The sequence below is a fragment of the Rosa chinensis genome, chromosome 6 (genome assembly GCF_002994745.2).
Source record: "Rosa chinensis cultivar Old Blush chromosome 6, RchiOBHm-V2, whole genome shotgun sequence".
NCBI lineage: Eukaryota > Viridiplantae > Streptophyta > Magnoliopsida > Rosales > Rosaceae > Rosa > Rosa chinensis.
Genome location: NC_037093.1, coordinates 9,247,095 through 9,260,971, shown reverse-complemented (window position 1 = coordinate 9,260,971; position 13,877 = coordinate 9,247,095). Strand labels below are relative to the sequence as shown.

At 35.6% G+C, this 13,877-nt stretch overlaps 1 protein-coding gene and 1 long non-coding RNA gene across 3 annotated transcripts; both read right to left on the bottom strand.

The window, feature by feature from the left end:
- Positions 1-4,045: 4,045 nt before the first annotated feature.
- LOC112173201 lies at positions 4,046-11,442 on the bottom strand. The gene is made up of 5 exons (XR_005802038.1): positions 11,060-11,442; positions 5,830-6,218; positions 4,941-5,001; positions 4,417-4,474; positions 4,046-4,303 (listed from the first exon to the last, which is right to left on the bottom strand). It is a non-coding gene; the product is annotated as an uncharacterized LOC112173201 (long non-coding RNA).
- Positions 6,370-10,938, bottom strand: LOC121048850. 2 transcript variants are annotated; one of them, XR_005802037.1, is made up of 3 exons: positions 10,332-10,938; positions 7,186-9,115; positions 6,370-6,532 (listed from the first exon to the last, which is right to left on the bottom strand). XR_005802037.1 is itself a non-coding variant. In XM_040509182.1 (2 exons), the coding sequence occupies exon 2, from the start codon at positions 9,113-9,115 to the stop codon at positions 8,198-8,200; it is 918 nt and encodes a 305-aa protein (XP_040365116.1). In that variant the 5' UTR covers positions 10,332-10,938; the 3' UTR covers positions 6,370-8,197. The 2 variants fall into 2 exon arrangements, 1 of the variants encoding a protein (XP_040365116.1); XM_040509182.1 differs by having other exon boundaries at positions 6,370-9,115.
- Positions 11,443-13,877: the final 2,435 nt, after the last annotated feature.

Here is a 13,877-nt window from a genome sequence, read left to right as displayed (position 1 = left end):
GCCTTTCAAATTATAATTCAAAATTCATAGTATACCTTTACCACAATCAATCACAAGTCCAAATGCAACTTCTCTAACGATTTCGACTTCGGCCATAGTAGCGGGGAAAGGCAGAAATTTGTCGAAACGTCAAACCCTTCTCTTTCTACTCGACTTTGCGAAATGATAGCAGAAGTGACAACATCAGGTTGAAATGAGCGACATTGGTCTCAACGACAGCCATGAACAACTGAACACAAACTCCAACGATGGTAACCGAAACCTCTTTAAAACATCAATTTAGTCAAATCTCAACCATAATCAAAACCAAGCACATCAATATGTAGAGCATGAAGAGTAGATGAATTTTCTCACCTCATGCACCACCGATTTTGGCCGGAGTCTCTGGAAAATGCAGAAACACCATTGGAAACCTGAAAACTTCTGGTGTTCGATTCTCTCTCCTCCCTCCACGTATGGATGATTCATGACCAGACAGAAGGCAATGATGAAGAGACGACGCGATCGGCACCGGTATGCCATCCGAAGGTGGCCTTACGGCGGAGTTTCGGTTTGATCCAGTCTTCAGGTTGTCGGGTCATCGATCTGGGTTGAGAGCTCTGGACTTCTCCAAAGCCATCTGGGTCGTTCGATCTGATCCGCCTGTATTTGTAGCCTAATTTCAAATTTAGTCCAACGGCTATGATCAATCGGTGGTATTTCTAACAGCCAAGATTGCACTTGCAATAATTTCTTTTTATTTAAAATGAATTTTCAAAATTTCCAAACTTTGGAAATACATAATAAATAGTTCAGGTGTCCGAAAAATTCTCCAAAAATTGTCACGGACTCGTCGCGTTGTTTATTTTATTATGAGTCCAAATTTTGAAGATATTACCTTGTGAAAAATTTCAAAAATTATTCCCGAACATTCAAACAATTGTCGAGATCGAAAAGTTAATTCCTTGAATGTTCTCACTAAGCTTGCTGAATTTTTCTGGGCTCACAGTGAACTAAAGATTTGATTTAAATTTTAATTTGATTTGTGTTTTTGTTTAAGTTTGCTTTGCTATATGTGTACTAAGCCAAACCACAGACCCAAACTACAGGGTAGTAAACAAGTATTTAGTCTTAAAGTTTATTTCATTGTTCATCCACATATGAAAAAGGACTTTGTTGAAAATTTATGCTTGTCAATAGGTTCACAATAAGTTTGTTCGTTATGGCATCTCTAGTTGTCTAATGCGTAAGAGCATATATCTCCAATGGAGTAGTTAAAATGTTTGTGTCAAATTCAAATTTGAAGGTTGACGTGGCAGTATTATTTTAAGTGTACTCCAATGGATTGGTCAAATAATAAGAGTATTTTAATTTTTAAATTTTTTTAATTACTTGTTCAAGAAAAAATAAAAACAATTTGTATTATTTACAAACACATAACATGATAGCTTTCTCTTTCCTCAACTTCTCCTTCTTCTCGACTTCTCTTATGATTTTTTTTTCCTTTCCGTCTTTTCTACAAGAACAACATCAGATGTCCATAATCAATAGATTCCAAGATTCAAAACCCATGAAAACTAAAACACAACAAGAGCAGATCCAAGCAACATCGCTGATCAAGCTTTCTGTTTCAATCTCTCTCTCCAAAACAAGCTTCGCACCCGATCTCGACCATCATCTCAACACCGCAATCGCCGCCTTAACACTATAATCGACCATCATCTTGCTCTCTTTTCAAATTAAAATTGATCAAAAACTCTGCCATGAATGATTGAATGATTATGGTCTAGGATGAATGGTTATGGTCTAGGTAGGAAGAAACGGAAAGAAGAGAAGGAAGGAGGGAGAAGAAGAGAATGAACGAGAGAGGGTGTTGTTGAAACATCTAGAAGGAGGGTGTTGTTGAAATCTCTATCTTCTTCTCCTTCTTGATTTTGCTTTGGTCTGGATAGTAGATACTGGGTATGAAGAAGAGAATGAACGAGAGAGATGAGGAAAGAGAGAAGATAGAAGATTGAAGAAGAGAGGAGAGAAGAGAGAAGAAAGAATAAAAAAATAAAAGACAGTTGGCCCCCAATTTGACAGCCTCCCCGATCTGTCTTTTGCCACATCAGACCACATCAGATATGGCACATGAGTTGAAGTAAACAAATATGTCAAAAGTAGTCGTTCAGTTGTCCAAGTGGCAAAAGACTACTCCATTTGAGATGGTCTAAGATGTTTAAATTTATGTACAGTGCCTTGTTTCTAAATTGGTATTTTATCCTGTTCCAGGAATATCTTTAGAATGCATGGGCAACAATCCTAGAGCTACGACATAATGTCACACTTGAAAGGATTAAGTTACTTTTGTGGAGGCATAAGTTGAAGTTAGCTTCTATCCAAGCTATCGATCTCTAAGTGCGTGTTCAACCAAAGGAACAAAGCATGCAGTGATGCAGTGTTGCCCTCTAGGCTAGTTTGCCTAATTGGAGGAAATTGGTCTGGATTTTGGGCGACTGACCACGATTTCGATTCTTGGAGTGCTGACATGTCCTTCACCACTAGTAAGAGAACACTTAGTGGAGCCATGGAAATTTTACTAAAAGTTAATAAATAAATCTAATTGTAACATATTTGTGGGATTGATCTTGTGATGTTATATGTAATGTCACTTATTAGTGCTATTAGTTTTGGTCATTTAAGCATGTTTAATCCTAATTTATACCTGATCATGAACATATATAAAGAGTGAGCATATGCAGCTACCAAAATTTCGATAAACGATGAATGATTCCACATTATATGTTCTACAAGTTTTAAAGAGGCAAGTTGTTTGTGTTGGAGATAGAACGATCATATATAAGATATTTAATCATAACAGAAATTTCAATAAAAATTGTAAGAGACGGATCAATCTTTAATAAATAAAAATTGTTCTTAAACAACTATATATATCTAAGACAAGGATCGCAAGTAATGGTTAGATCCTCAAAAAACAGAAGTAGTTTGTATAATACAACAATGGTTCGATCCTTAAAAAAAAAAAAAAAAAAAAAAGAAAAGGAAATTTGATTGAGGCTTGCAAAATTTAATGGACTAAATATATATGTTTCGCCTCTCCCTTGTGCTTGTAGTTCGGTGGGCAACTATCTTTTAGAATTAATACAACAATCTATGATCTAAAATTAAAGCATGTAACATTTTCTCTCCGTCGTCTAATTAAAGTCAATAATGTCATTGATTCACCCCTTAAAATTTTAAAGGAAATATAAAAGGATAAAGTTGTTGTTGCAAGATTATGATGTTGCAAGATATATTATGTGAAATTGAAAATAAAATTTATATTTTCTTACATGGCATAGCAGTGTAACACTTAGTATTGAGACGGAATAAGGCCCTCTATCATTACCTTTTCTTCTATCTCTTTTATTTTTTTTATTTTTTTATATTTTTTTTGAGAAGAAGAAGAAAGGATATCCAAGAAGAAATTGCATATTGTTAAGCAATTTAGATAGGAACAACAGATATAAGTACATCGGATAGCCAATAAGGTCTATCCATGACCCCAATGTGGAATGCAGGAAACAAAAACGCTACCTAGCTAACTAAATACATATCCTAGGGCATATCTACAAATAAATGTAGGTAAGAAGCGGAAAAAAATCATCGCTTCTTCTATCATTACCCTTTTCCTTAACTTTTTCCTTAAAAACCTTGTGTCTAAAAAGCTCAACTTTTCTCAATTAAGTAATAACTAAAATACTAGCTAGATTGGTATACGATCTTCTAACACTACTAGAATTTTGTCTATAGGCCACCCTCCATTAAGGGTGTCCATTGTTTGTAAAGGGCACCAATTAATTGATTAGCTACCATGCAGCCACCAATTCAATGTCAGTCCCCTTTGCTGCCGTTTCCATTGAGACTTAGGACACCCATTCTAGGAATGGTGTCCTCTTTCTACTTTAGCAGTACTGGGTCCCGCACTACCTACTCTGACCAACCTGATTACTGATGATTGGTCATTGCCACCAATCATTCGGTGTGAAATGAACCCAAGCAAGAGAAAAAAAAAATTGAAAAATGAAAATGCCAATTATCTCACCCCAAAATTTTATCCTCTTTTATCATTCAACTACCAGTATTACACCAATAAATAAATTATTTAACCTCATAAAAATTGATAGTAAATATTTCTATTGCATCAGTGAGAAATTACATAGCCTGCTTTATCATATTTACAAACTTAAAAAAATAGAACACCATGTCTATACATAATTTACGGCCCCTCCCACCAAGGTTTGATCAGTATCACAATGTTTGCCGTTATGATTTCTAGTACCTGCCAAAGAGTAAGTGCAATGAATACATAGGGTTGATGTATCCTAGTCAAATTCTTATTGTTAATCATTAACCAACCAAATGAAAATAGAACACCATGATCAGTAAAGTTACCATTTTTGATCCCAGGCCAAAGGTATCAATACTCCATCTAACTGCATCTGAGAAAAACCTACAAATAGAACAATCAAGTAGAAGATCAAAACAACACCAAATAAGTGATTGACTTCTACGCATCAATCACTCAATTATCTGAAGCATATATTGACACAGTTACATTTGCAATGTATTTAGTTGATGTGCTGCATATATAACATGGACATGAAGAGCTTGGGTTTCATAATTGTGCTATTATGGCTCATTTTGGCATCAAAAGAAATAAAGAAACAAATATAAGTTGATGTGAAGTATCACAGTATTATCAATGAGAAGCCATATAATTAGTTTGTGAATTTTAACTAGTGGGAGTCCCGAGTTATTAATTATAGGCAAAAATTCACATAGAAACATGATACCAAGCACTGTCTAGCTAAACACAGAGCATAATGGAGCAAGAAGAATTTATGGGTATCAATTCGAAGGACAGAAGTGAGCTTAGAATGAACCAGAATATATAGAGCACAAGTGGTGATGCTCACAGAAGCAAAAGAAATTAGGATACAATTGATGATGGTAACCCAGATTTACTTGTAGGAATACCTGAAAATCAAAAACAACAGTAAGCACAAGAATATAGTAAAGAATAAATAACATAAAATAGTTGAATATATAAATGATGTCTACAAATGTATTCATATACAATTATACATCATCACTGTTTTGCAAAAATCTAAAGTTATACAGATATGTAAATTCAACTTACTGCACCACCTAGTCCAGAAATAGAAACCTAAAGCAACTTACAAGCCTAAACCTACCGGAAGTAAATATATCTAGTCACAAATTTGATGTTTATTTCAATGTATCTAGTCGATCAAGATTTTTTTTTTTTGCATGATATTGTTGCCTCAATATCTTGAGTAGGTTAATTCGTAGAACATTTTATAAAAAAAGGACAGATAACTTGATTAGCTGACAGAGAAAGAGAGATGCATATTAGAGAGTATAAAGATCAATGAGAGGAATAGGAATTGGAATGAACTTGTCTTCATAACAGCCAAACGCTCTTTTTATCGCACAAGACCTCTTGCTTGATTCTGTGTTTTTTCAACTTCTCAGATAAGTTTTAAATGCAGCTGAAAACATATGAAAATTTTACTTCATTCACTAGGTATATTTACGATTACAATCTACAATGGTGATTGTTAGGCATAAGCAAACAAAGAAATAGTCAACATCCATCAAATGGCATGGAGACAACTTATTACGTACCTAATAACAAGAATGGGTTTAGGGATAGTACCACACAAAATGTATTCATGTTACAAGAAAAACTTAAATACAAGATTGTTTCGTCACTTATGGGATCTATGTACACCACAGAACCCAAGCACAAAGAAATTCTGTATTTTATAACAGCCAACACACCTTACGAAAAATAATGAGAGCTTGCACCAACCAAGGAACTGATTCAAAGTCTCCACAGCTGCATCACCACAATCTTCCTAAATCACCATACACCTGCAGCTTCAAAGATGTACAGCTAGAATCTTAAAGACAAGGATTTATTCATTAAACTGGTTACTTAACAAATTATTTCTTAAAAATAGCATATGTGTTGATAGTACATATGGATAGACCTTGTTATGAGCCAATTAATCAAACTCATTGGGAACAGGGGCAACCCTCCACTGGGAGCATGACCTAGACTCCACCTTCTCAACAATGACTGAACACTTGAGCATTTGAAATAGCTCAAGTTCGACTAGCATTTGAAATAGCTCAACAACTAAACACTAAGCTATTAAATTCAAAAACTTTACTGTCACGCCCTGACTCGAGCTATTCTTATAATCTCGAGTTAAGGTGTGAATCACATCTTAATTATAGAACTAAAATTTCTATAATCAAAATGTGACAATAAATAAATAAATCGTGGACTAACAACTAAATAACAAGATCTCAAAATTCCAGCGGAAACATATATTACATTGTCTTTATCACATAGTACACTAGTACTCATTCTTTATTCCAAACAAACATAAAGAAAACACAAATTTCACAACCCATTTGACATTATATACATATCGGAACTTCTTGCTCTAGTATCTTGATTCCATACCTGCAAAATCTGTTAAGGGGTGAGCTCAACCAGCGGCTCAGTAGGGACATAAAACTTCCTCATGGATAATTGACCAAAGATAATACCATCATATATTTCAATTATAACATGCATATCAAACAATGATGCAATCCAACTCCATTTATATACCCGTTAATTCATATATCAGAATACGCAAGCCTACACGTCCCATACCGTGTACTTTACAGTTTTGCAACTGTGACTTGAATATCCAAACATATAAATTAATCCCCTGACTCAATCAAATCCCCCAAAACCCCTTTTGCTAGTCATCTTGTCTGAAACATTGATCTCCAAGCCCAAATCACCCAAATATATCGACAATTATACCGCCGATATTCTAAACCTAATTGTGCACACGGGCTCGCCTGAGCTTGATCCCTACAATGTTCAAACTCAACTACACAAAAGATAATTCCCACAATCACCAAATAACCATAATTTTCCCCCAACTCCTTTACACTTGATAAACAACAACCTCCATGAAAACATGCACTTACATCGATCAACGTACATTTAGTACATGTAATTCAAATATTATCAAATAAATCATTTAAAAATAATATTAATAAGAATAACATATACACGAAGCACATAAAATCAACATCCAATCATAAAAAGTTTCCCCGAGATCCCCCTACCTTATTTTCGACAATCGTGGATGATACAAAATAAAATCAAGCCTCCTAGGTCGTCAAAAAATAGTTTCACCAAATCTGAATTTTCTTTCCACCAATAGAAAGAGCTCGTCAAGACGAATCCGTAGGCGAAAACGGATCCTAAATCGGACTTACGGATCAAAAGTTATGCCAAAAACAAATCCTAGAGAGAGAAAATGGAAGAGAGAAATGTAGGAGAGAGAAAGCTCCGAAAATTGTGGGGAAATAATGATCTGGTTGGGTTCTATTTATAGGGAAAGAACACCAATAGAAATAGGCCACTTGTCCAAACCAAAACCATCCATCATCATGCTTATGCCATTTGTCAAGCATATAACAAACATAGTGCCACCACTTGACATGTGTCAAACTGATCTTGCACATGCAAGACACGTTTGGCAGCTGCTACTTGGTCTCCAAGTTAAGCCTATCAACCAATAAGGACACGCCACGTCGCCAGATAATTTAATTTCCAACAAAACTTCAAAATTTCCTTAAAAATAGCTCGGGAACTCGAAAAATTTACCGAAAAATGCTGCGAACTCGTGGCGACCTCTACTTTCCAGTTCTAAGCTCAAAAATAAAATTTGACCAATTTTAAAAAAATTCAAATATTTTTCAAGAGCTTTGAATTTAGCAAAATCAAATAAAAATTTCTTAATAATAACTTTCGACTTTAAAAATTATAAATTTAAAATTCAGGTCGTCACAATCAACCCTCCTAAAAAAATTTCGTCCTCGAAATTTAATCATGCTGTAACCATTATTTCATAATACCTCCTTAACCTGCTAGAGCTAACCAATAGTAGAATTTTGAAGTGCTTAAATTATAACCAAAAGCTTGTACCTTCTATTCCTTTAGGATTTAGTCTGTCCACTCACTTGACCAAAACCGTACACTTGTCCTTGTGAAGGTTGTCCCAATTGTCTTGCAGGTGTCCTTCCATTATGCTTAGCTTGTATAAATGGTCCTCCTTGCTGTTGTGGTTGTTGACTAGCAGTTTGTCTTGGCCAATTTTGTTGAGGTTGTATAGGAATACGATACTGTGGTTTTGGTACTTGCAATGTTTGGTATGGATGAAATTTTGGGCAAGCAATACCTCTTAATGTGTCCAACCTCTTTGCAGTAATAACATAGTGGTGGGTCATGACTTACCCCAAATGACCTAGCTTGCTGCTGCCCATGATATTCATGTGAATTAACTTTCAGATGCTTATCACTATAACCTTCATGCAAGTTCATAGGCTTCCAAGTTGACTTACTCCCTATGATACTTTGTTCAGCTATAAGTGCTCGATCAACCACTTCAGAATACTTTTGGAGCTTCAAAATAGATACTTTCTCTCTAATCTCGGGATTAAGTCCATCCTCAAATTTCTTTGCTTTAGCAGCCTCGTTTGGTATAATCCCCGGAGAAAATCGCATTAATTCCTCAAATTTACCTTGATACTCAGCTACTGTCATTTCCCCTTTAGAAAGAAACATAAACTCTTTAGCCTTTGCTTGCTTTACTGTGTCTGGGAAATATTTTTCTAGAAATATTTCTTCAAATGCAGCCCAAGCCAATATCTCGGTATCTGAAGTAGTCATAACTGATTCCCACCAATGATAAGCTTGTCCTTCCAGGTAAGTACAAGCAATAGTTACTTTCAGATCATCTGGAATCCTCTGGTTATTCATACTTCTCTTCATCTGAAGCAACCACTCTTCTGCCACCATCGGATCTAATGTACCTTTAAATATAGGAGGTTTGGCCTTACGAAATGCTCCTTGAATCCTCATCACCCTTTCCTCAGCATTACTATCATGATGATCCCCCGAATTATTTTGTCTAATTGCAGAGGCCATGTCTTGAATAGCTAAAATAACTCCAGCATTGCCATTCATATCATTACTTTGTTGCTCAGCCATCTTAGCAAAGAAAACAACTAAATTTGTTATGGACCAAGAATTTATTTCCTATATCGCTTATAACAAAACAAATAATTGCCAACTAGATATGAATCAAACAAATACAAATGTAACAAGGTCAAAATATCAACAACAATATCAAACAAGTTTCACGGTATCATCAAACTTAAAATCATAACGTAGTCTCTAAAACAAAAACAAAAATCTTAACTTATATGGCTATAGGATTCAAAACCTAGTGCTCTGATACCATCTTGTCACGCCCTGACTCGAGCTATTCTTATAATCTCGAGTTAAGGTGTGAATCACATCTTAATTATAGAACTAAAATTTCTATAATCAAAATGTGACAATAAATAAATAAATCGTGGACTAACAACTAAATAACAAGATCTCAAAATTCCAGCGGAAACATATATTACATTGTCTTTATCACATAGTACACTAGTACTCATTCTTTATTCCAAACAAACATAAAGAAAACACAAATTTCACAACCCATTTGACATTATATACATATCGGAACTTCTTGCTCTAGTATCTTGATTCCATACCTGCAAAATCTGTTAAGGGGTGAGCTCAACCAGCGGCTCAGTAGGGACATAAAACTTCCTCATGGATAATTGACCAAAGATAATACCATCATATATTTCAATTATAACATGCATATCAAACAATGATGCAATCCAACTCCATTTATATACCCGTTAATTCATATATCAGAATACGCAAGCCTACACGTCCCATACCGTGTACTTTACAGTTTTGCAACTGTGACTTGAATATCCAAACATATAAATTAATCCCCTGACTCAATCAAATCCCCCAAAACCCCTTTTGCTAGTCATCTTGTCTGAAACATTGATCTCCAAGCCCAAATCACCCAAATATATCGACAATTATACCGCCGATATTCTAAACCTAATTGTGCACACGGGCTCGCCTGAGCTTGATCCCTACAATGTTCAAACTCAACTACACAAAAGATAATTCCCACAATCACCAAATAACCATAATTTTCCCCCAACTCCTTTACACTTGATAAACAACAACCTCCATGAAAACATGCACTTACATCGATCAACGTACATTTAGTACATGTAATTCAAATATTATCAAATAAATCATTTAAAAATAATATTAATAAGAATAACATATACACGAAGCACATAAAATCAACATCCAATCATAAAAAGTTTCCCCGAGATCCCCCTACCTTATTTTCGACAATCGTGGATGATACAAAATAAAATCAAGCCTCCTAGGTCGTCAAAAAATAGTTTCACCAAATCTGAATTTTCTTTCCACCAATAGAAAGAGCTCGTCAAGACGAATCCGTAGGCGAAAACGGATCCTAAATCGGACTTACGGATCAAAAGTTATGCCAAAAACAAATCCTAGAGAGAGAAAATGGAAGAGAGAAATGTAGGAGAGAGAAAGCTCCGAAAATTGTGGGGAAATAATGATCTGGTTGGGTTCTATTTATAGGGAAAGAACACCAATAGAAATAGGCCACTTGTCCAAACCAAAACCATCCATCATCATGCTTATGCCATTTGTCAAGCATATAACAAACATAGTGCCACCACTTGACATGTGTCAAACTGATCTTGCACATGCAAGACACGTTTGGCAGCTGCTACTTGGTCTCCAAGTTAAGCCTATCAACCAATAAGGACACGCCACGTCGCCAGATAATTTAATTTCCAACAAAACTTCAAAATTTCCTTAAAAATAGCTCGGGAACTCGAAAAATTTACCGAAAAATGCTGCGAACTCGTGGCGACCTCTACTTTCCAGTTCTAAGCTCAAAAATAAAATTTGACCAATTTTAAAAAAATTCAAATATTTTTCAAGAGCTTTGAATTTAGCAAAATCAAATAAAAATTTCTTAATAATAACTTTCGACTTTAAAAATTATAAATTTAAAATTCAGGTCGTCACATTTACCATGAGAAACATCAAATCTGAATTCATTGCAATTTTATTACAAATTAAATTGGCTTAGAACAAGGCTTTGCATAGGTCAACTAAAATAAGATTCTACAATTATGCTCATCCATATTCCAATACATAAAACTCTATAACCCATTATTAATTCAGAAATCCTACTGCAGCAAAACAGAGACTAAAGTAAGTGTTGGATTCAAAGCACATGCTTCTAGCAAGGGAAAAAAAAAAACTTAATTGCACCTTGTTCTACATGAAAATTATTATTTCTGGGATTTTATTTTTTATCAAGAGAACATTTTCAGATTCACCCAAATGAACATGAAAGACCGTAAAACACCCATAAAACCCAACAGCCATGATCCCGTACTGAAATCCAAGTTTCCAACAGCCAGAAAGAAACAACCCTAAAATCTAGGGGTCATCATGGGCCGGGCTAGGGCCGGCCCTACCCTAAATTTTAGGGCTTAGGGTAGGGCCGGGCCGGGCCTAGTCAAAGTCAACAAAATTTAGGGCCGGGTAGGGTAGGGCCGAGGCTTAAATATGCTAACCCTTACCCGCCCGAAAAGCCCAAGTCACTAGGGCCGAAAGGGCCGGGTCGGGCCGGCCTTCCAAATAGGGTCAAATAAGGCCGAAATGGGCCTAAAAGGGCTTTAATTTGTTTAACAAAAAGAAATACATTATTCTTTTTTCCTCAAAATGTGGCTTCATGGTCATATAGGCAATATAAGACTCATTGTTTTTTGTTGATCATATATATATATATATATATATATATTGAAATTCACTTATAAGTTATAACATTTATAAATATTAGTTAATGTGGTTATATTTAATTAACTATCTCTCTAAATCTCTAAATTAATTTTTATTTAACAAAGGAAACAAGAATTAAAGAAAATAAAGCTTAGGAAATCAATTACAAAAAAAGAGATAAGTTGTATGTTATAGAAAAAAGATAAATTTATTTTTAAAATAGAAAATTATTAGGGCTCAAACGGGCGGGCCTAGAGGGCCGGGCTTGGCCCTAACGGGCTCAAACGGGTAGGGCCAAAGGGCCGGGCCGGGTTTCATTTGCATGGCCCTTACCCTACCCTATTTCAGAAAGGGTCGGGCCGACCCGCTCTAATGCAAGGGCCGGGTAGGGCTTCGGGCGGGCTTAGGGCCGAAGGGCCAAATGATGACCCCTACTAAAATCCAAAACATATTTTACCTACAACAAGATTCAGAGTAAAGAAAGGTGGAACCTTTTGCAGAACACGATCGACAGCTGTTGAAGTCAGCAAACCATTGGTGATGGCGCGTTGGCTAATTTCCCGTCTGTTGGGCTAAAAATTGCACAAAATGTAAAAATGTCACCCAACGTAATTTCACTCGTATTCATTAACAGAATAGAGTTTTTATTATTTCGGGTTCGACCCATTCAAGACAGAATGTGTCTCTTAATTACAATCTCTTGTTACAAGAGAACACCATTTGATTCCATTTATAAAGAAACCAATGTGTGTTTGTTTGTTTTTGCGGCTGCACCCGAATTTTGGAATGGGTTGCCTACGTACCCGGGAAGGGATCAAGCCACTCGTAGTTCAAGAGTTCCAATAGGTGAACGACCCATTGGAAGGCTTGGATTTTGGAATAGGAAAAGTGTTTAGGATGCGGTTGCATCTAGATTATTTGATTCCAGATTGCCTACATACAGTGGCGGAGCCAGAAATTTAAGTTTACTGGGGCACGAAAAGAAAAAATAATTCATAGAGTACCAATAAGAACGTAATATCAAATTTCTATGTCTATATAAAAAAGCTTTAAAAATTACTCCAATAAGGTATTTATACGCGAAGATGTCTCTATAACAGGATATAAATTTTATTTTCAAGTATTTTGACGTATCTTTAAAAAAAAATGTTTATAATTGACAAAATAATTGGCTGAGAATTGTTATTGGTGGTAATATAATTTTTTTTTTTTAATGATTTGCATTGGACTTGACAAAGGAAATAGAAATCAATAAGTATAATGTGAAATTTTTTTGATGGATATTAGATTTTTAATGAAAATCTGTAAGTAAAAAAAATTAGTAAAGAGCATCATGTAGGGATCGAACCTATGACACCTTGGTGGGGAGTCCTGCTTGGTAACAACTGTGCTAGGCAACAATTCGTTTACTTATCCACTTAATATAATATATATCTATGCTAACAATCAAAACTGGGGCACGGGACCCAGTAGGCCCCTGCCTCCCTCCGCCCTTGCCTACATACCCTTGCGGGATCAAACCACATGTAGTTCCAGGCATTTGGGACTTAAATGGGTAGATGACCCATTTATTTTTGGATTTTGTGTTTGAGATATTTGTGAGGGTTTAATGCCCTTGAATTTGCTTTTGGGTAATTTGGGAATGATTTTATTTTTCTGGTGTTTGGACGAATTTGACTAGTGGAGTCAGAGATTCGGATTGACTGAATTTGACTGGTGGAGTCAGAGATTCAATTTGAATTTGTGGTTGCATCTAGTGGGTCGCTAGATTGCCTACATACCCTGTGAAGGGATCAAACCATTGTAGTTCATAAATTTGTGGCTTTGAGCTTTCTTGGTTTTGTACCAAAAGGATATTTTTTAGGTTCCGAGGTATTTTTAACGAAACCAAAGCTCGGGCATTTCGAAAAGGACACCCGCAGCACCATGCTTTGCCAAATTCTTCAAATGGGCCCTAATTTAAGATGGACTTTGCTTGTGAGTCATGTTGGGCCCCAAATTTGATATGGGCACCCGTATTGACCGAGCTGCTAAAGGTTTACAACTCATTGTTTTC

Excerpts from the sequence above, each read along its gene's own strand:
- LOC121048850 (XM_040509182.1), bottom strand. The coding sequence starts at position 9,115 with ATGGCTGAGCAACAAAGTAATGATATGAATGGCAATGCTGGAGTTATT.